Here is a 21547-nt window from a genome sequence, read left to right as displayed (position 1 = left end):
ATGTACACTTAGTAGAGAGAGCTAGACATGCACTCACAAACTGTAGTACCAATGTAAACCATCGAGCACATGTGACTTATTTACCCATAGAAGTGCTATCTCTGAGTATTTTCTCATCATACATCTTCAGTAATTTTGGTTTCTCTAAAGGCTTAATTAAAAAAAAAAAAAGATTGAACACATAATGTATGTGAGTTGGACCTATTCATCAGCTGTCTCAGGTGCCTATCTCTGAATTTAAACATTTGACCCACGCAGGCTGGGTAAAGGAGGGTTTGTGCTCCTGTGAGATGTGGCACTATTGTGTCTCCATTCTGCCTTACGATACCATTCATAATAGAAGGTAATACTAGCATCGACTACAGTAATGTTTTCCTCTGACTATTTTTTTTTACACACTGATCAATAAGAGAGATTGCTACTTATTTTTCTTTGCCCAATAGAAGCACATTCTGATACTAGTGAACACTAAAAAGCATGCTTACGGGAAACCACCGCTACCACATGCAGCTCCATACTGCTTCTTAAAGCAAGGCGTTTTACATCACTTTTTATACGATTCTGCTTTCTACTACTACCGTACAGTTTGTAGTATTTATTTAGGTTCAGTCGGCTATCAGTGAAACCCCTCTTTGGCATACCGTGATTTTAGTGACCTTCTTTTGTTTCTAAATGTTTTAGCTGCTTCTACCTGGCTTTGCATTGATGAACCCATTTTGAGAGAATGTTAAAAATAACAGTTTAGTTTTTAGCCTGAGAATATCTTTGAGGTGTGTAGGATGTGATATGTATTGCATATCAGTGTTGAGGTGTGTGTGGGGGGAGGGGAAGGGATGGGACGGGACAAGGGAGGGGGGGATGATTTGGTGATGTATGTGGATAACATATAGATCTAAGTGTTACTTCCTCATTTGTGCCAATGTTATCCACAGACCCTGAGCTGTGAACTTAAAACTAGTCAATGTGACAAAAAAAAAAAAGTTTGCTCACTTTACTCAAGTGCCAGCCTTCTCCATATCCATCGATTTAAAGTCACGTCAGTATCTGATTTTTTACCCACTCTGTCCGATTGAACCGGTGGACTTCTTATATCTGAAGATGGGTTTTTGTATCCCAAAGTGTCGTTAAGTCAACAGTTATTAAGGTTTCTATCTCAGTTAGCGGACATCAGACATGCCCATGTCAAAGATGACATGTATTTAAAGGAATAGTTTGATATTTTGGAAGATGTTTACTTTCTGGTGGTTTGAGGAGAAGCTCCACATCACTTATTTTATCTGTGTATTAAACATTAAGCTACAACCAGCTGCCTGTTAGCTTAGCCTAGCTTAGCACGAAGACTGGAAAGGGGGAAACGACTAGCCTGGCTCTGTCTGAAGCTCACTAATTAACACGTTGTGGCTCATTTGTTACAGAAAAGTCTAAAAACACCGCACTATTCATTGGCTGGTAGCAGTAACTTTGTAATCTCCTCTGGCTGCCTGGCAACTGGTCAGGCTCATACCTGCACGCCACTTAGGTTTCTGTACATATCTATGAAGCAGCAGCCTCTGCAGCTAAAAAATGAAGCCAAAACCAGTTGCAGTTCACTGATTGACCACTTAAAGGTGGCTTCAAGAGTGAGTCAATCCCCTCAGACCCTCAATGTTAAAATGCCCAACTTTACAGCAGAAATAAACATGTTAACAACCTGGTATAAACAACAGTTTTCTTAATGGGGTGAATTTTTTTATGATTCACCAGTTAACATATTTTAAGGCTTACAGTTACTTAAAAGTAAGGGTGGGCTGCTGAGTGGAAGGCTGTCTGCCGATGGCATCTTGGCCTCTCAGACAGATCCACTCATCGCTCCTCCACAGCTCCAGCCTCTCGCCCAAATATGGTAACTTCTCGTTTCAAAAAACCAAGATGGCGACGACAGTAATGCCAATCAAAACAAGAGTCCACAAACCAGTGGGTAATGTCACAGTAGCTACGTCCAGTATTTTTACAGTCTATGATATCTATGGAGGACGAGCACAGCCATGCTTGGAATTTTTTTTAATGTCTTTATCCAGAGATCTCAAGTTCTTTCATAATTTTCAGATGACAAAGCTTTTTTTCTCACGATAACTAGTTATTATTTCAATTCTCGAGAGAAAAAGGGCAGACTTCTTGAGATAATGAGATAATTTCTGACTATAAAACAAGTTGTTTTATCGAGATAGGCAATCAAGTGTTCTGTTGTTTGCATCTTATTTTCTTTCTTGTAACGGATTATTTTATCCTGCGAAATTAGCTTTTTGTTTTGTCAATAATAATAATAATAAACTTAATGTATATAGCTTTTCAAGACGGTTAAAAAGTGCTTTAGAAAATTGAAGTAACGATGGGCAATGATAAAAAATGAAAATATTAAAAGCATTTTAAAATTTACACAACATAAGACACAACCCAGTATTACAAGAAAACAAGCTTCATCTGAAATAACAACTTGTGATCTTGAGGTAATGGCACTGAAGAGAATTGTTAGGACAGCCAATCTTGGACTCCGTACATATTAAATTAATTACATATTATGTGTTAATTAATTAGTGAGCTTTAGAGATGATGATAAGCAGACATTACCGTTGAACAGAGCTACACTACCCGTTTCCCTCTGTTTCCAGTCTTTATGCTAAGCTAACATAGCCAGCAGCTAGCAGTAGCCTTTTAAATTACTCATTAACAGACAGACATGAAAGTGGTATTTTCTCAAACTCTCCTCCAGAATGCAAATAAGTGTATTTCCCAAAATGTTAATCTATTCCAATAAACCCACCATGCTCTTTCATGACGTTACGATCTGTGAGAAATTAAAAAAAAAAATACACCATAGCCCTTAACAGATGAAAAAGGGGGATTGTGTGTATTACTGACAGTGATATTCAGCAGGCAGCCATTTCCTCGCTCTGTGTGTAATTCAGCAGTATTAGCAGCTGGAACCTGGAATAGTAACACTTCTACGTGCCTGTGCCGTTCACTCATTAATCAAAAAGGTGCTTGACTTCATTTAATTTCACATCATTGTTGTATTTACCTGAAGTCTCCTCCAGTTTATCCTCTTAAATCTACAGCAGACACGGAGCTGTTGAATCAGCTTCTTCGGTGTATCGTCTGAAGTACCAAGATCTGTGACTTCCTTGAATCATTGGAGTGGTATGTTTGGCAGTAGTATTTTGGCGATCAGTGTAAATTGCCATGTGTCACCCACAGTGCCAATGTCTAACTTCAAAGAGCAGATGTTACTGCTGCAGTATTACAATGACTGCTATTGCACGACCCTCCGAATTTAGTATCTGGATAAAAGAAATTGAGCGTCTCTGATTCAGTGACACCGCACCACTTGAATTAATTACGTCACACGATCACCACCACAGCACCGTCACAAAGTAATGCACTGCCCTTTGACTCTACAACCTACTGTTCTGACATTTTGTTTTGATTTTATTTATTGTTTTATGTTTTAAGCCAGTAAAGACCAGGGACTTGGTGCCATGATACTTCTCTTACAGTGCTATTGTGTGAAATTATAATCACTTGTTATGGAATAATTTTTATAGTCTTTTTCACACCAGACCTTTTTTTTGTATTTGTACAGTGGCTTGGTGATACTGATATGTTGCCATGAGTTATTGTAACCAATAAAAAGCTTCTAACCAAGAATACAAATCCTGGCTCATTTTCTTTTATACAAATATCTGAAAAACGATCTTTAGGTTACTTGCGTAACCCCGGTTCTCAGAGTAGCATGAGTGAGATGTCTCACTATGGGATACGCCTCCCTGGGTATTCCTCAGACGCATTTATCTCATTACGCCAATCCTGATTGGCTGGTGATTGCAACGTCAGCATCAAGTGGATTCACCTACCATTAAACAGCCTGCGCTACGACACAGCATTATTCAAACAACTCTTCTCGCTTCGGAGCATATCTCGACCTATAGTATAGGCTTGCTAGCTTAACTGTCCACTTTTGGAGCCATAAGCTAACATCTCCATTGACGGGCGCTAGCTGCCTCCAATACGCTTCGACCCTCTGGTCTTCACCATAGACTGGTGTGTCAGCTAACCTACCTGTCAGAGTAGAGTTTTTATAGGTTAGCACTTCGTATAATGTGAGGTTTCATTAAAAAACAAACAGGAACTGTTTGAGGAGAAAATGGACGTCCACTTTCATTAAAGGTCCAGTGTGTAGGATTTTGGGGCCTCTATTGGCAGAAATAATATATATTATTCATAGCTATGTTTTCATTAGTTTATGATGTGAAAATAACAATTGTTGTGTTTTCATTAATGAGCTGTTTCTACAGTAGCCCAGAACGGACAAACTGAACACTGGCTCTAGGCTGGGCCATTCACATTTTCATGTCAGCCTACGTAGTTCTCCTACAGGCTTGGCACAGAAGAGAAGTCTCAGTTCTGCAACCTTAATGCTAGATGCCACTAAATCCTACACACTGAACCTTGTGTTTGTTTTGAAGCCAGAAGGTAAACTGTATTTGTGAATGAAACAAACAAAACATCAACGGACATGCACGAATAGGAGTAGAAAGAAGTGTACACTCATACAGTCCTGTCCCCTTCCCAGTATTCATGTGTCATTTAAAAAGTAAATTATCAACAACTGTCCCAAACTTATTTCCAACCATTAATGTAGATAAACACCAGTCTTGGATATTAAATATACAATCCCCATCTCAACCAATCCCAGATAAATAAATAAACCAACCCATCAGCATCACCCCTCTTCGTCTGCATACCTCCTGAACACACGGTGTCTGTACATCTTCTTAAAATGCTCTATAGTTGTGCTTCCCTTTAACTCTTCATCTAACCCATTCCAAAAATCCACCCCATACTTCAGTATTTAATAAACCATCAATGCTCCATTTTATATGATTTGAAGAGGTTGAACAAGTGTAAAATGAGAAAGAAAAGTTAACAAAAATTAAAAGTTAAAATAACCTGCAGATGAAGCAAATGTTGGAATTGCCATAGCTGTTACTTTCTTTCTTTGTAGGTAGCAACATCCATGTGATATTTGCAGAGCTGGTTTCCCTTCCCAAGGATGAGGCTGACTAACTTATATTCCCCCCAAGACACCAACTTTAGTTTGGTAAGCATTTTTAATTTCTCCTAGCTACTTAGGATCAGTAGGACCTGAGAAGTATAGAAAACTAAACACTGCCAATGATAATTAAATCCCAATGTCTTCAAATGAGTACTTCCTAATTGTCAATGTCTCAGCTTGTTACTGTTACTAAAATTGGTCAAATTTGTTGCCATATCAAACTACAAACATTAAACATAAATAAACAAGTTTCAACCATAAATTGTGATCAGGTTTTGGACCTTGTCCACTTCTGTGTAGGGATCGGCTGCAGACTGACTTGGCAGAGATGGCTGCCATCTTGTTCTTACATGGATTAGTGTTTGTGCTCTTTCTACCACTAGGTGGCACAAAAAAAATGTCCACAAATGAGGACAACAGCTTTTCAGTTAATCAAAATCACCCAAATAAACCCAAAATGTGATGTCCTCATATTGAGTCTGAAAGTTGAGTGAGTTGCAAACTGTTTGTTAAGCTCATGGATACAGGTGTTTTTCACATGACGCACATTACAGGTTATTATCTAAGTCATGAACAGAGCCTTAAACCTAGGAAATATTCTGGACACTTAACAGTAATTATCTGATGCAGGATTGTGCACATCCTTGAGGTCTAACATACATGTGGAATGCATTTCTCTCAAGAAATTTGCAAAGTTGTTTCTGAAAAATAAATAAAATGAAGCTCCAGCGTGTAGAATTTAGGGGGATACACTGGCAATAATGTAATACAACATTCATAACTGTTTACATTAGTGTATAATCACATAAATAAGAATCCTTGTGTTTTCATTACGTTAGAAAGAGCTGTTTATAACTACATATGGAGCGGGTCCTCTTCCATGTAGCAGACCATTTTGTTTCTACAGTAACCCAGAACAGACAAACACTGGCTCCAGACAGGGACATTCACATTTTCACATTTGCTACTGTAGTTCTCCAAACACTTGATACACGAGAGAAGTTTCAGTTGGTTACAATCTACAATCTCACCGTTAGATGCCACTAAATCCTGCACACTAGACCAGGGGTGTCAAACATACGGCCCAGGGGCCAGAATCGGCCCGCCAAAGGGTCCAATCCGGCCCACTGGATGACTTTACACACCTAATATTGATGCACATGTGAAGGCTAAGAGGTGCAATGTTTCAGCAGCAATTTAAACAGTGAATAGATGATTCAGGTAAAATGCTGCCTTAGAGGCTTTTCCAAAATATTGTCAACCAGCAGCCTCAGTACAAATAGTGGCAGTAATGGTGGTTAAAAAACTCCACAGGGTAGCTTTAACACAAAAACCCGAAAGGAAAGTTTTCTTCAAATAAATGCACAGACAGTTTTCGATTGTGGCAGATTTAATACACTTGGGCAAATCTGGAGGTATTTCAACACGCATTCAAGAAAAAAGAAGACAGTTTTACAAATTGCAGTCTGGTGTAAATGTTGTTCTAGGTCTAATGGGTATAAATAAATCAGGATATTATAAAATATAAGAGGATTTTCAAAGCCTTTGACCTATACAGTATGGATAGTTAGAAAATAGAACGTGAACCAAAAGTATAATAAAGACATGCTTTCCCTTTCTACTCAAATGATTTCTCTCAGTGAATTTACTTCAACTAGGTCCTTTCAATTCAGAATAAAACTTTTCTCATTTATATTTAAATATATTTATTTCTGTCGTTAACATACAGCAGATCATGTGCCCCGAACAGATACATGTACAGTCTTACAGACACTCAAACTTCATTTGCTCCACAAAAAGTTAGTGAAAAAAGGCATATTCACAGTTAGAAGCACGTTAGTGTCAAAATGTAGCACCCGACCGGTAGCCTTCACGCCGACCGAGATTCTATCATTACCTTTTGGAGCGTCTTTGCGCATCGTGAGTCCACATTTGTATGTTTTACAGGCAGTTCTGTTGTACAGTTTGTTCACTGCAGTTTCTCAAGCACCTGAAACACCTGGCTGGCTGAGGAGGAAAGGCGGAGCAAAAAATACTGTCATGTTTGGGCCCTCACTCTCCATTGTCCTCCAAGAGTGACACTACAGATTTTCTTTTCATTATCAATCCTCTTTTTTACTTGATTAATTTATCGGTCTACAAAATGTCAAAACAAACAAAAAAAGTGACCTTTAGGTTACCAAAAACTCTTCAAATCGACTATTTGGTGTGACAAAAAAAATCCCACAAAATATATAATTTTTAAAGAAATTATAAGGACCTAATCTTCACACTAGAGAAGTTGCAGAAGTTTACATTTTTTGCCTGATAACTGACATTTGATTATCAAAATATCTACAGATTTCTTTTCAGCTGACGGACCAATCCCTGATTGATCTTTCCAGCACTACTGTCCACACAGAAGCTGTGGTGTAGTTTAGGTGATGAGGGCCGTGTGCACCAAGAGGCGGCGCCTGGCTGAGGAATGATTGGCTCAACGAGAACCAAACTGTGGAGCGATGAAGAGGAGCAGCTCACTGCTGAGGCTGCAGGTACTGGTTTGTGAACGCCTCCAACTGTTTCTCCAGGTCTGTGGCTTTATGTCTGCAGAGGAAAAAACATGCGTCAGATTTGAACTTCATTTCTATTCATGTCTCATTTCCTGAGCTGTTCTGTAAATAGTGCAGTCGCATGTATATCATGACTGAATAGCTGACTTTTCTGCCAAACGTGCAGTGTAAAGCAAATTCCAAACCTTTTAAGAACAGAATTTATTACTGTTAACACATTCCTGATCTGTCTAAAATCCCTGTGCTCACGTATGAATATAATAAAACAAGGTCCCATTTGTTCACAAGCACAGAAGGAGCTTTTTAATGTGTCTTCAGTATTTGTTGTCGTCCCTGTAGTATCACTCTTATCATCTCAGATATTCATTTTCCCCAGACTAGACCAAACACAAATTCCCAGACAGTCATCCACTCTCTCCTCTCCCACTTCTCCACCCCATCACGTTGCCCCCAATGAGCAAAGGAGCCGGACTGACCGCAGGCTTTTGGAGTGGCTCTGGACGGTCTCCAGCTGATCTATCTTGGCTGTCAGTCGGCGGATTTCAGCCTCCAGCTCTTTCTGCGTCTGGTCCACCTGCTGACAGAGCCGAGCAAAGGTCGCCGCCATCTCCCTGGCAACACAGAGGGCACAGCATTGCAGTACTGATTTATTTAGCCCTGCTACAGAGGGAAGGCTGGGTGGGGCACAGAGCAGGGTGGGGCAGGGATTTGTGCATATGTATATGTGTGTGTGTGTGTGTGTGTGTGTGTGTGTGTGTGTGTGTGTGTGTGTGTAAAATACGAACATTACAGGGAGTCAGGCTTTGTCAGTAGGTTAAATACCTCTGACAGAAAACTGAGGGATGGTGCAGAGAAATGAGCACTTGATGTCAATATTTGATGTGCTGCATGTTAAAGGATTATCCCACCCATCACAAATGGCTTCACGTCAAGTGTTTTAGGGTGGATTTCACCTTTAACCCATCAAAGACTGATTGGAAATGAAATTACAGAAATGTTACTGTATCCGGACTTACTGTTGGACCTGGTGGCTGCAGTTTGCACTAGTAAAGCTGACGATGAGCTGCAGCTTCTCAGATGCGTAGTCCACAAACTGCCGCTTCAGAGTGCGCTCCTTTGCCTTTGTGGTCCAGGTGAGTCTCTCGTACAGGTACAGCATGCCGTACAGTGAGGCTGACAGGGCGATCAGCCTCCAACCGACTGTTCTCCACACCTTAGACAGTAAATAAATAAAAAAAATGCTGGGTGAGCTCCCTGAGAGTAAGACCGGTCTTATTAGGGATCGTTTTCAGCGCCACAGGCTGCATTTGTAATGTAATGTACCTAGAAAAAAAAGACTTGTCTGGTTCTTTTGTATTCAGTTCTTTATATCTGATGTTTATAATCCACTAGTAAAAATTACTTCAACACAAGTTATTGAATATGTTGCCATAAACTAAAGCACACAGTTTCCTGCAACACTAAGTTGGACAGAATTACTGAAGTCACCTCTGAGGTTAGGAAGGTAAAATCTGAATACGTTGTCAGATAATGCTGCCAAATCAATTCCTTGTAACATTTATGTTAAAAATATTTCAATGCAAATGACTGAGAAATACTAGAGAGTGATGTCTACATGAGAGAAAACTCATTACATTACACATTACACAACATACCACTCCTCCAACGATGATAACGCTCATAGAAGTGCGGGAGGTGAGGGATGCCACGTTGTTTGCCATGGCTAACATCAAGTCCTCCTGGGTCATGAGGGCCGTCTCGTTGTTGGGCGGGGCTATCGTGGAGGGGGGTCCTGAGGAGGGCGTACTTGCCAGAGGCAGCGCTGGTCGAGAGGCCTGAGTAATGACAGCAACAGTTTAAAAAAAAAAAGAAAGAAAAAAATCAGACGTCATTTATATACAATTTGTGTTAATGTAAAGCAGGCCACATCACACCAAAAGGAAGAATAATTACTGACATTAAATATCACTACACCAGCTCCCTCCCACAGCAGCAGCCTTTACCTGGAAGTTCTGGTCCACCAGTTTGAGTGCTCTCTGTGCATTGACAGATCCCAGGAAGCGGTGGACCAACGCTGTCCATCCCAACGAAAACTGAAACTCAATGTCCTCCTGGAAGTCACTGCAAAGTGTGGCGCAGTTGAGGTCGTAACTGAGGTCAAACTTCCTGCTGGGTAACAGCATATGGACTTGGCTCTGGGCCGCAGAGGGAAGCAGAGGGAGCATGCTCTCTGGAGAGTGAGGAAAAGATGGAGTATGAGAATAACAAACAGAAACAAACGGCAGTAACGAGATCATTTGTAGCTCAATTTGTATTTTAAACACTGATGGTAAAATGTGTCAAAGATTTTTTCCCCCACAAAAGACCCTTCCAAATATGAAATTTTAATGAACAGAGCGTTTTTAGGGATTTTATCAATAGAGGGGATATTTAACATTTAAAGGGACTATTCTACAGATTGAGCACGTTTTCTTTTTGTACAAAAAAATATATATCTTGGCACAAGGGGGCAGAAAATAACAGCAGAGGAAACGACATCACATTGTCACTGTGGCCTGTGCAGCAGAACAGATACCTTTGATTTGAATATTCTGCTCTCCTTTATCTCTCCTTAGGGAAAATCACACCATAATTTCATAACAGCACCTGAGTCCTTTTCATCAGAGGGCACATTAGCACCTTTTCAACACCACTGTCACTGAGCACAGCTTGCATGCGTGCCTGACACAATGACGCATTTGTGGCATAATGGGGCATGGGATGATGGCATTCAGCGAGGAGGGTAAATATAGCAGGGCGCTGGGTGTTGCAGACCATAGTCTGAGTGCCCAAAAGGTTTTGACTAAGTTTAGTAACACTCTGTAAATGAGCGATTTAGTAGAAAAAAAAAAAACAATGATGGAGTGGAAATCAGGGCTGAGGTCATTTTCTAGGAAATTATGATTTCTTTCTTGGCCTTTTAAGCAACAACAGGTTCTGAGGAAATTATGATTTTAGACAACAAACCATTTTAGCTTCCAATCTGGTAAATAAAGTATTGTTTTAATGAAAAGAATCAAAGTGGTGTTATTCTGAAATACCCCGCTCGTCTCAGGCCAGCCATGTTGATGTTTTTGCTGTGAACTCGAAGCTTCTGGTCAGCTGTTAGCTCAAAGTTAAACTGTTATATCGGCGCCCTTAAACGTGAGGATTTATTCACTGTGAGCAGGAAACAAACAGTGCTAATGAGAGGGCTACAGGCTGAAGCCAAAGCACGCGCTGAACAGATTTGTTCTTGGTAAGCCTCAAGACAACTGAGACATGGACAACACAACTCAGTGCAGCAAAGGAGATCTAATTATTACAAACATTTTTGTTTGAAGTTTAATTACCCATCATGTATTTCTGAGAGGACTGGACAGAGGCGTTGATGGCATCAGAGCAACGGAAGGCCAGGTTCTTGCCCATCCCCTCCTCCACGTGATCCAGCAGCGCCTGCAAACAACAACAGGAGTCAGTGGTCACACTGAATGCAGTCGCCACTGCACCTCAGATTACCGCCCAGGAATAGTGTGATTGTAAATAATTCATCTGTGCCTTTACTTACAGACTTGTAGATCTTGAGGACGTGTGGCGACGGGTGGAAATCACTGTGAAACTCGTCAACAATTACGTGGAGACGGCAGATCTCTTCTCCCATGGCGCTGGATACCTGGACGAAACACAACTACAGTTATCAGTGGGCTGCAACACATCAACACAGGAGCAGGCAAGGCCTGTATGTCTTACTCAAAGAGGCCCCAGGAGCACATCTGGGATTAAGCTGCTGTATTAAATAGCATTAATGCTGTAGGTCTTTTCTGTTTTAACTCCATCTGTACGACCACCTCTGTTCTTGGTTTCTGTCCAGGTATCAATGTGTTAAAGTTTTGCCACTCTCAGTGCTGAATTTGGCTTAAAACTGCATGCAGCTGTTGCATTTGTGGTATTCATATGGTAGGCATCATGCTGAAACCTGTATTTAGAGTAGAGCTGAAACAATTTTGTCTGACCAAGTTGCAAATGTGAATTCAAGAATTATGGTCTTCTATGATGATTCATTGACTGTCTTTAGATTTTGGGCGATTTGAAAAAAGGATTTTCACTATTTTTGATAACTAAACAGTAAATCAGGAAAATAATGAGTATTTGAAATCAATAAATGATGCAAACAATTGTTATGCAGCCCTGATTCAGGGCAGTTGGTATTAGCAGAGGTCCCATAAAATTTAACAGGACATTCAATAGTTCTTCCACCAGTTGTCGTCTGCATTACCTTACACTCAACGTCCTCACTGATGGCCTTGATCTTCTTCTTGATTTCATCAATTAGCAAGTTGAGCTGATTCTTGACAAACTCCAGCCGGTCCATCTGATACTCTCTGTCCTCCAGTGCCGCCACTCTAAAGCCCCGCCCCACCAACAGGAAATAAATTCACAAATGCAAACAAGCATCTGAACGATTTCACTGTCAAAAAGAGTCAGGTTAAGTACACAAATAGCAACAGAAAGTAGAATGTGGAGAAAGCAACTGATAGTCATAGTATTTACTACCTCATTTTTATACGTTATTATTAAACAAAATGTAATTAAAATCATGTTACACCTACATATTTATTTTCTCAGAAGCTTCACAGGTTACCTCTATATGAGCTTCATGGTATTGTCAAAATGGGACAACATCAGACTCCCTGGAAAATTAATCTCTACTAATTAATCTCTCTAGTTCACTCCCCCCAAAAGAGTACGTATGGAGCAAGACACCCACCTCTTCTCTGCCGCCTCGATGTTGATGGCGTCCATGATGTTCTTGACTTTTTCTGTGATCTGCTTGGCCCTGATAGTGTGCTGCTCAAACTTTGTTTTCACTGCTGACTGCGAGATACACTCCTGCGAGGCCATAACACACAAGTTACTGTGACAGCTATAGGGGCTGCTTCTGGTTAGGGCGCCTGAATGTGCACGCTACCAGGGACGAACAGAGGACAAGATAGACACCTGCTACTTTAACTTAAGAGAAGAAAACGAATGAAAACACACAGTGTGAAAATGACAGCAGCAGTGTGTGTATCTTGCGTCCCACAGCCCACGTGTTGTAAGGTCACAGTAATGTGTTGATGAAACCACAGCAGAAATCATAAAAAGACATCAAGTGTACACAATCAAGAAGGCAAATAAAGAAAATAAAAAAATACTGTAACATGTAGAAGTGGGACTATTGTGTCATTTTGGGATAAATTATCACTAATAGCGGCAGTAATTCGCTATTCCACTCTTAAAACCACTGTAGGTCACACAAAGCAGGCAGATTGTGTCTAAAGCGCCATTGTTATTTGTTATTTCACTTTTCGTTATAATCCTTGAGATGTTCATGAACTCCAAACCCAATTTTTTAAAAATATTTCTATCAGTAAGCATGTCTCTGTAAAGTAGTTTTCATTGTTAGTGGCGGAGTCCGCCATCCCTGCATTGGATTCAAACTGCCCTCACATACGAGTGGGATTCACGGGATGCATGTATGTAATCCAGCACAGTTTTATCTCACTGATAAAAGGCTCAGTGTCTACTGTTAATTCTCCTATTGGCATATCAGAGCTGTATTAAGTTACTGCTGATGCAAATTGCAAACTAAACATTTCATGCTGCTGCTGCCTCAAATTTAAAGCTTTCAACTGGCAACACCCACAGACAGGCTCCACACCTCTAACTCCATGGCAAGTTTACCAGCCATTACTGTTTAGTTTACCATTACTGCTGTTGCTTTCTGTAGATTTCTGACAAAGTTGCTGCTCAACGAGTGTTTAGGATGCGTAGTATTTAGTAGGGATGCACGCGATTAGACGTCTAAATGATTAAACGTCCACCACCTCGCTAGTCAGCACCAGAAATATTAGTCGGTTAAACCAATTAGTGTTTTATTCATACAAGGTTGCTTAACTGTCATGCAGCCACCCGCCAATAGTGGGTGCTACAGAGCCGTCGTGTAGACTGGAGTTTTAAAACAGCACGATGGGAAATAGGAGAGATGTCCTCTTGCAAAACCAGTGCAGTTTGGCAGTTCTTTGATCTAGAAAATGAATTTAGCAGCAATTTATCTTTTCTGAGATGTTATATTATTTGTCAACCTTTAGTGAGTTGTTGTCAGATAATGTGCAGGTTTACATTCATACTGCATGGCGCAAAATGCCTCTAATTTCAGCTGAAATTTAATCATAAATTGGATGTTGTTTTATTAACTTTAAAGTGAATTGCTATCATTTCTGTCGGATAATCTGCACAGTTCACTGTGCCCAACATTTCAGAGGCAATTTATTTATTTTAGATGTTATTTCAGTGGTTAACTTTTGACCGAGTTGCCGTCATGTTCACATTCATACCGCACAGTGAAAGTGTCTGCACTTGCTGTAACCACAGGTCGGGTATGCCAATCAGCCACGACTGAAATCTTAAGGATTATAACTTTTGGTCTTGTGATAATTTCCTCCCAGTATGGACACAATTACTTTCCTGCTTGTTACAATCAAATCATCCGCAAACACAGAAAACTCAACAATCAAAACAGTTACGACAGAACAAAATCAAAGTGGAACGAAAACAAACGGATGCCCTCGCTTAAGTGAATCTAGACTTCAGCAATGAAGACGCAGGTTGATGGAAAAGGCACAGTGATTGGTCTAGAAGGCCCCGGAGCTGCCAGCCTCACACTGCATAGTTGGTGGTGAAAACCTAACCACTGAGCCAGGTTTGAGTCGTTAACTGCTCAGGTTAATTGTTACTGTTAAGAGAAGGACTGCTTCTCGCTTGCATGCACACACACAAACACATTCACCGGGCAACTGGATCTCTAAGAGTAGCATTTCTCAAACGCCCAAAGAGTTTGTATAACTGAAAATATAAAGCGGGCTCTGGGTCAGAGCTGATAAAGCAGCCACTGTCTGTAACTCCTGCTGAATGACTCACGTCTCATAACAGCGATTTCCCTTCTCTCTCCAGTTGTAACTCATTCCCACCAGCAGCAGCCAGACAATGAAAAAGCTCAGTTCTTCATGATACACCAACCGCAGTGTTTATCAGCTTTATCAGCATTTGTGTAACCTGCTGCTTTTGGGTTGATTTGACACTAGTTTCACCTCAGAGGTAAACCTGTTGGAGGGCTTTCTGGTAGCAAATACACCGGTGTCTAATCACAAATGTGCCAAAATTATTGAAAACTGCTCCAGTTTTTTCAAAATCTGTCTGTCAGGGTCAGACAGGAAATAGAATTTGCTTTGAGAAGTGGGGAAATAATTACTGGAAGGTATGGAGAGGACACAGACACACACACACACACCTCAAACCTCCTCTCAAAGCACTGGAACTCCTTCAGTCTCTCCTGGAAGCCCTCAGCCAGAGCTCCACCTGTTGGATGAAATGAACACACTGCATGTAAAATGAAAAGTACTTGCTTTTATTCCACAATATATACAATTTGCAACAACACAGAGACCTTATTCTGCATCAGGTGTGAAATACACAAGTATTTATTTACTTTTTAAATCTTTTTTGAGCTTATTATTCATTTTGGATCATTTTCATCACTGTAATCACTGTTTTCATTCATGTTCTGTCACGTTTACAACATGACAGGAGTTTTGTGCTACATAACTACTTCCCTAATAAGTATATGAATACCAAATCACATGTAAAAGTACAAATATTTTTGCCATTTCAACACCAGTTGTTAGGAATTTGGTTTGGAAAGCTGCATAAATCCTGGCTGTGAATCACATCAAACACAAAGACATGAACACAAATACAATGTGAAGCCTCACCTGTTTCAGGCATGCCCTGTGCGCGTTGCATTCGAGAGTTGAGCACCTCTTTGGCAGAGACGAAGAAAATGCGGTTGGGTGCTTGATCGCGGTCCACGACCTTCAGCTCCTCCACCAGGAAGTTCACACACCGGTCTGTGTGCTGCTTCCTCACCTGGAGGAAGAGGTGTCACATTCTTAGAGTGAAGTATAGATAATGATATGGATATGTGGCTGGAAATAAGTTCAGAAAGACTCTGTGTTCTGATGTGAGACAGCTACAACAGACGTTTGACTCACATCCTCCATGTACTCTGGTTCGTTTGCTGAGGCGTCCCAGCGGTTGTTGAGGATGAAGATGTTGGGTTTTGATAGACGTTCATTCACTTTGTGGAAAAAGTGCTTTTCCTACATGATGGAAGGGGAAAGAGTTACTCAAATCAGTAAAATAAAACAGCATTTAATACCCTCCTTTACTCTTTTTCTCTCAAAAAGCTAGCAAAAAGCACCATGCTAGATCTTAATACGTTAGTTTCAACAAAATAAAAATAAAAGTACTCATAATATATTCAAATTCAGTAGCTACACTGAATGTATTTATTGTACACCTGGTGTAATTTAACTATATTCATTTTAATAAAACCACTGAGGATACTACAGAAAAACATCCACTGAAACCGGATGCAGATTCAGTAAAAAAAATGTGGGTAAACATTTAACTACAGACTAATCGAGCTTATTTAGATTCAACTTTGGACTTTTGAACTCAAGGCTAAAAGCAGATGTCTAAATTTAGACTCAAGGGTTGAATCAGTCAAAATGAATATCCTGCCATGACTTCTGTATGTTTCCCAAACACTACCCACTGAAGTGACGACCCAACAGTTCATGGGACAAACTCGTATGCGGGTATTTATGGAAAGGCAGAAAACCAAGACTTAAATACAAAACCTCACAACTTAAAAACAGAACATGCCTACTTGAGTATTAATATGCAGCCCAGTTAAGGCAGAGCACCACAACAGCAAAGTTGGTCGGCAACATGGATAAAACTGTTCATTATTTACATAACGCCTGGGATTTATTTCCACTGAATAGCCAAGAGGGAAATGTGTGTTTGCTTTCCCTTTCAGAGCTGCAGCCGGGTTAAGGAGCTCTGTGATCGACTGGGTGTCCAGACTCACATTGCATGAATGCCTGAACAGACAGAAACAAGAGTGGGGCCTGTGTGGCTGGAAATAAGCACAGGCAGCCAGATTCTTCACTCTGTAATCAGCTCAGCATAGAAAACATCCACACTGGCCCTTTAAGTACACATACACAGTTTACTGACATAACTGAAGACATTAGCTTGCTACTGTGGTGCGCTATTATTAGTTATGACAGTTGAACTGTACTATAATCCCCTTGAGTGGACACTAAATGACCCTTGAAGGAACCTTTAGTGATAATGAGCTCTGGAAACAGAACTTTTAATATCTACTGATACATTTAACTTTGTTGAAACTGTCCATACACTTATGTTTTTGTAGACATCAAACATAAAATTGATGTAAGACAATGACAGGGTTCACAGCTGATATCCAAAATCAATTTTTTGATCAATTGTTGAATGAGAGCTGTGCGTGAATATTCAGGTGTATTCTCAGAATGAATAGCTTGACCCTGTTGCAGAATGACGCCAATGACCTCAGGTATATTTCACAGGATACTGGCCATTCACTAGCATCATGAGGCTGAGAGGCCTTACCGTGTTCATAAGCGTGGATTCCGAGTTGGCCACCAGCACAAACACATCAGCATCCAGGCAGAATTTGTCAATCCAGCTGTCCAGTTGTGTTGTGACATCTGTCCCTGGGCTGAGGAAATGGAGGACAGGTCAAGAGGTCAAATGCATGACATCTACAAAATATGTGAAGTAATAAGCTTGATTATTTTTCCTGCACATTACAGACTTCACCTGTGTATATCCAATGTTTTAATGTCCTAGACACTGTCAACAAACAAAACAAAACAAACTCTCCAGATCTAATTAACCGTTACCTGTCTACAAGCACCAGGTCGTCTCGAAGAAGAGCACACTTGGTCTTCGGCCAAAACACACGGACGAGGCAGCCGGCGTCCAGACTCTCGTCCATGTGGAGCGCGTGAGCCAGCTGGTTTACAGTCTGCACGGGAGATGTAAACAGACTAAAGTCATGGTTGTTGATGGAGTGACTTCTCGTTCACAGCTATCAGTGTTATCGTTCTGTTTATGTTATGAAATGAGGAAAACATTGCCTACAAATATTACGATGACATGTTTCCTATAACTGTTATAACTATGACATTTTTAACTCAGGCTACGTGTAGCTGAGTCCTGGAAATTTAAGTACGAGGCTGTTTCTTCACTCACTTTTAATAAGATAATACATTTTTTAGTTTTTAGTTTTAGTTGTTGAAAGGAAGCCCCAGTTAATAATTCACCTTTTAAAACAGGTATGATTTACACTATCAGCCAGTCAGGTAATAATTTATCAGAGAAATCTTATTAGTATAGGTTTTTTCAGATTTTCTTTTTGGCCTTTGCCTTTTTTGACACAACATTTAAAGTGTGAAAGGGGGAGAGGGGAACACATGCAGCAAAGGGCCATGGGCTGCAGTTGAGTCACAGCCGCTGCGGCAAGGACATAGCCATTGTACATGGGACGCCTGCTCTACCCGCAAGTCTACAGGGCGCCCCATTAGGTAGCTTTTATCAGACATGTATTAGACCACCAGGATTCCTTTACTATCAACTAACATCGGGCTTGTCTTAACATTAGCAGCTGTTAGGTTCATTTTCACCAGAAAACCCCCATTACTGTCTGACACTGCAGAGAGGAACAGGCAAAAGCAACAGACAGATTAATGGGGAAATATAAGAGGACATATTGACAGCCACAGACTGAGACTGATGAAGCTGCTTAATATACTGAACCCATGTCAACTTCACTCAGTTCAGTGTGTTCAACTTAAGAGAGAGTGAAGTCTCCCACTTCATTTCACACACCTGACACCGCCGTAAACATCCTGCATGCCTGTGTCTGTAAACATAGCTGTAGGTTCAGGTAGCACGTGCTCAGTTCACATATGTTGTGTTAACGACATTAACACAAGCCAACAGCCAAATGGAAACATCAGTCTATGTTATTTTTTGGTAAAAAAAAAGACACATTAACATGCAAAATTTAAAGATTTATGTGTTATCTGCTTTTTGTTTTTAATCCCTTTAATTTTTAATGACTGATTGGAACTGAAATTGGCTTTTTATGAATAAATTCACTTTGGAAAAATAAACTACTGCTTATAAAACCATTTTATGCTACCTGTAAAAGAAGCAGTACAAAGACATGAGCTTAGCTCTTTTATCAGGGGGGGATAATAAACCTTATCAGCTTGTATCCTCAACCCATGACCCATTCAAGAACAACTCTTCCATAACAACAGTAAAAATCTCATCAATCATATTCCTGCCATGCTGACTGCACATGGGCAAACAACATTTAATCATCAGAGCAAACACGAGGATGTGTAACATCTCTTCTTAGATTTCCAAACATGTATTATCAAAGTCATTGGATGACAACTGATTAAAAGGTAACAGATTGTCTGATTAGTGAACATGGCCAAATTATATTGTGTGTGTGTGTGTTCTTCTTTTTGCTACATATTTAGGGCTGCGGCACGTTTTGTAACCAACAGCAGAGTGAGGGCATTTTAGGGAAGTGAGGACATTTTAGCTAGTCCTCACTTCTTCAGATGGTTAAGGTTGGTTTTAAGGTTCAGGTTAGAATTAGGGTTAGGTTAAGTTTGAGGTAAGGGGAGGAGTTAGGTATTGAGTTGTGATAGTTAAGGTTAAGGAAAGGGGGCTAGGGAATGCATTATGTTAATGTGGGTCCTCACAAAGGTAGAAGTACAGGGAGACTGTATGGGACACAAACCAGTGGTCATTAAAGACTAATTAAAAACCTCACCTTGCAAAATAGTTATTAACGTAACACGTACCTTGATGCTCTTCTCCTCATCAGAACCCTCTGTCTTGAGATACGCCTTGTCCTCATCAGTGCCCTCCACACTCAGGAAGCAGTTAGTGGTGTGACCAATCCCGCTGGGCAGCACGCGGTCCCTCAGCATGGCGTTGACCACTGTGCTTTTACCATTACTGGTCCTAGAGACAAACAAAACTGTCACTGACTGTTCTTCAAATTACTCTAAAACGAACAGGGTGTCAAATCTTAAGTTTGTTGTTACTGCAACACAAATATGCAGCTACTTATAGGTCAGACTGATATAATCTGATTACACTTGCAAGAGGAAATGCTTTAGTGTAAGAGACAGCAACTCTGTCTGCACTGCAATTGTCTCTCCACTGACATCCCCGCCCTATTGTGTTTTGAAATTGAAGGTGTGCCTTTGCATCTGAGCTGAACACAGCATGATTCAATCAGCTCAGTTATGCAGAATGGGTTTTAATAATAGAAAATGAATGAGGTGACTGAACAACTCACTTCAAGGACACTATTCAAATTAAAAGTGAAAGCAAAACTGACACCTGAGCAATTTGGGTAATTCCCCTTAACCTAGTCTTGTACATCACACGTTATGTCTTTGCTTTAATGGACCTTTTGATAATCACCTCAGAAGTGTTTGGGACAAAAATCTTGAATTTCAGGTGTGGTGTGTAGAGATGTTTTACCTGCCAAAAAAGGCCACTTTCATGTGTCTGCGTGCTAGCACCTCCTTGATGACAGCAAGTTTTCCAGCATACGCCTGAATCTCCAACTTTTGATCCTGACTTGCAATGTTCTCCAAGGCTTTGTTCCCACAGGTTTCTGTCCAGCACACAGACATACAACACCTACTGCATGAGCCATTCAGACAGAGAGAGCTGACTAATGATAAGCATGATGCGGATGTCATAGCTTCTCATTGAAAATAATTTTGCTACCATGAGTACCCATTGAAGCTGACTGACAAATGGTGAACAGACAAGCAAACCTTCTCACCTTCTACAAACTCTGAAGTCTCTTTCACATATTTCAGTAGCTGTTCAAACACATCACTGATCTTCTTCTTGGCCACAACAAAGTGTTTGAGAGGGGAGAGCTCCCCCCGAGCTGAGTCTGTCCGTTTGAGTGTTGGAGCTGCTGCCATGCTGTTTAATCTGAACACAGAGGGGTCAAACAGGGCAAACACAGTAATATTAGCTCACATGAACAGTGTCAGAGACCATAACATCACTCTGGTTTGATAAAGCTGGACGGTTTTGTGTTTGAGATGAGACAACTTATGTTACTGTTGACGTATACAGCAAGAAAGCTGACTGACCGGTTAAATAACGTTACGTTAGCTAACATTAACTTATCAAACAGTTAGTGGAGGCATCATATAAGTTCGTGATAAACTTCCATACACATGACACATGAGAATAACCAACAATGACTACATATGTTTGACTTTTCTCAACTACTTGTGACAAATATCTGATAACGTTAGATGAGCGGTCGCGTGTTGAACCAAACAAGCTAACAGATTAAGCTAGCTAACGCTACTAGCGGCAACGAGGTAAGAAACTAGCATTAGCACAGCTAGAAGCTAGCGGTATTAATACCTTACCACAGTCCTAACACAGCCAGTGTCCTCTTCTCATAACACAAACAATATTGATCCGCGGCGACAACACAGACAATCGCTTTCCCTGTTGAAAGATCACTTGCTGTCAGCCTGGCTAACCTTCTGTTTGTATCCTGTAATGACACCAGTGTGAAGGTAGCCGCAGAAGAAGAAAGACTTCCGGAACCATTTTCAAAATAAAACACGATTGAACTTGAGTAGCTGCATCTGATACTGTGCCACAGTATTTGAAGAAGTATTTGAATGAGGTGTGAATGTAAATAGCTGTGGTTGTTAAAGTTAACTGATTTATCATTGCTCATGGTTTTGATTTTTTTAGTGGTGGCATGTAACTGAGTAGAATACATTTGCTCAAGTAGTACTTAAGTACAAATTTGAGGCACTTAAATTCAATTAAAACCTTTATTTAACTCCTGGTTTAGCTACTTCATGTACAATGTAGC

At 40.5% G+C, this 21547-nt stretch overlaps 1 protein-coding gene across 2 annotated transcripts; it reads right to left on the bottom strand.

The window, feature by feature from the left end:
- Positions 1-6464: 6464 nt before the first annotated feature.
- On the bottom strand, positions 6465-21235 carry mfn1b (mitofusin 1b). 2 transcript variants are annotated; one of them, XM_050054813.1, is made up of 18 exons: positions 21082-21235; positions 20477-20634; positions 20167-20302; positions 19476-19638; positions 17493-17617; positions 17200-17308; positions 15750-15857; positions 15471-15624; positions 14990-15057; positions 12428-12549; positions 11936-12062; positions 11228-11332; positions 11013-11115; positions 9645-9871; positions 9297-9476; positions 8658-8854; positions 8118-8252; positions 6465-7675 (listed from the first exon to the last, which is right to left on the bottom strand). In XM_050054813.1, the coding sequence occupies exons 2-18, from the start codon at positions 20622-20624 to the stop codon at positions 7606-7608; spliced, it is 2277 nt and encodes a 758-aa protein (XP_049910770.1). In that variant the 5' UTR covers positions 20625-20634; positions 21082-21235; the 3' UTR covers positions 6465-7605. The 2 variants fall into 2 exon arrangements, with proteins under 2 accessions (XP_049910770.1, XP_049910769.1); XM_050054812.1 differs by having other exon boundaries at positions 21087-21235.
- Positions 21236-21547: the final 312 nt, after the last annotated feature.

This window comes from Epinephelus moara, chromosome 10 (genome assembly GCF_006386435.1).
Source record: "Epinephelus moara isolate mb chromosome 10, YSFRI_EMoa_1.0, whole genome shotgun sequence".
In the NCBI taxonomy this organism is placed as follows: Eukaryota; Metazoa; Chordata; class Actinopteri; order Perciformes; family Serranidae; genus Epinephelus; species Epinephelus moara.
Note: the sequence above shows the minus strand (reverse complement) of the source record. Positions and strands in the feature narration are given on the sequence as shown.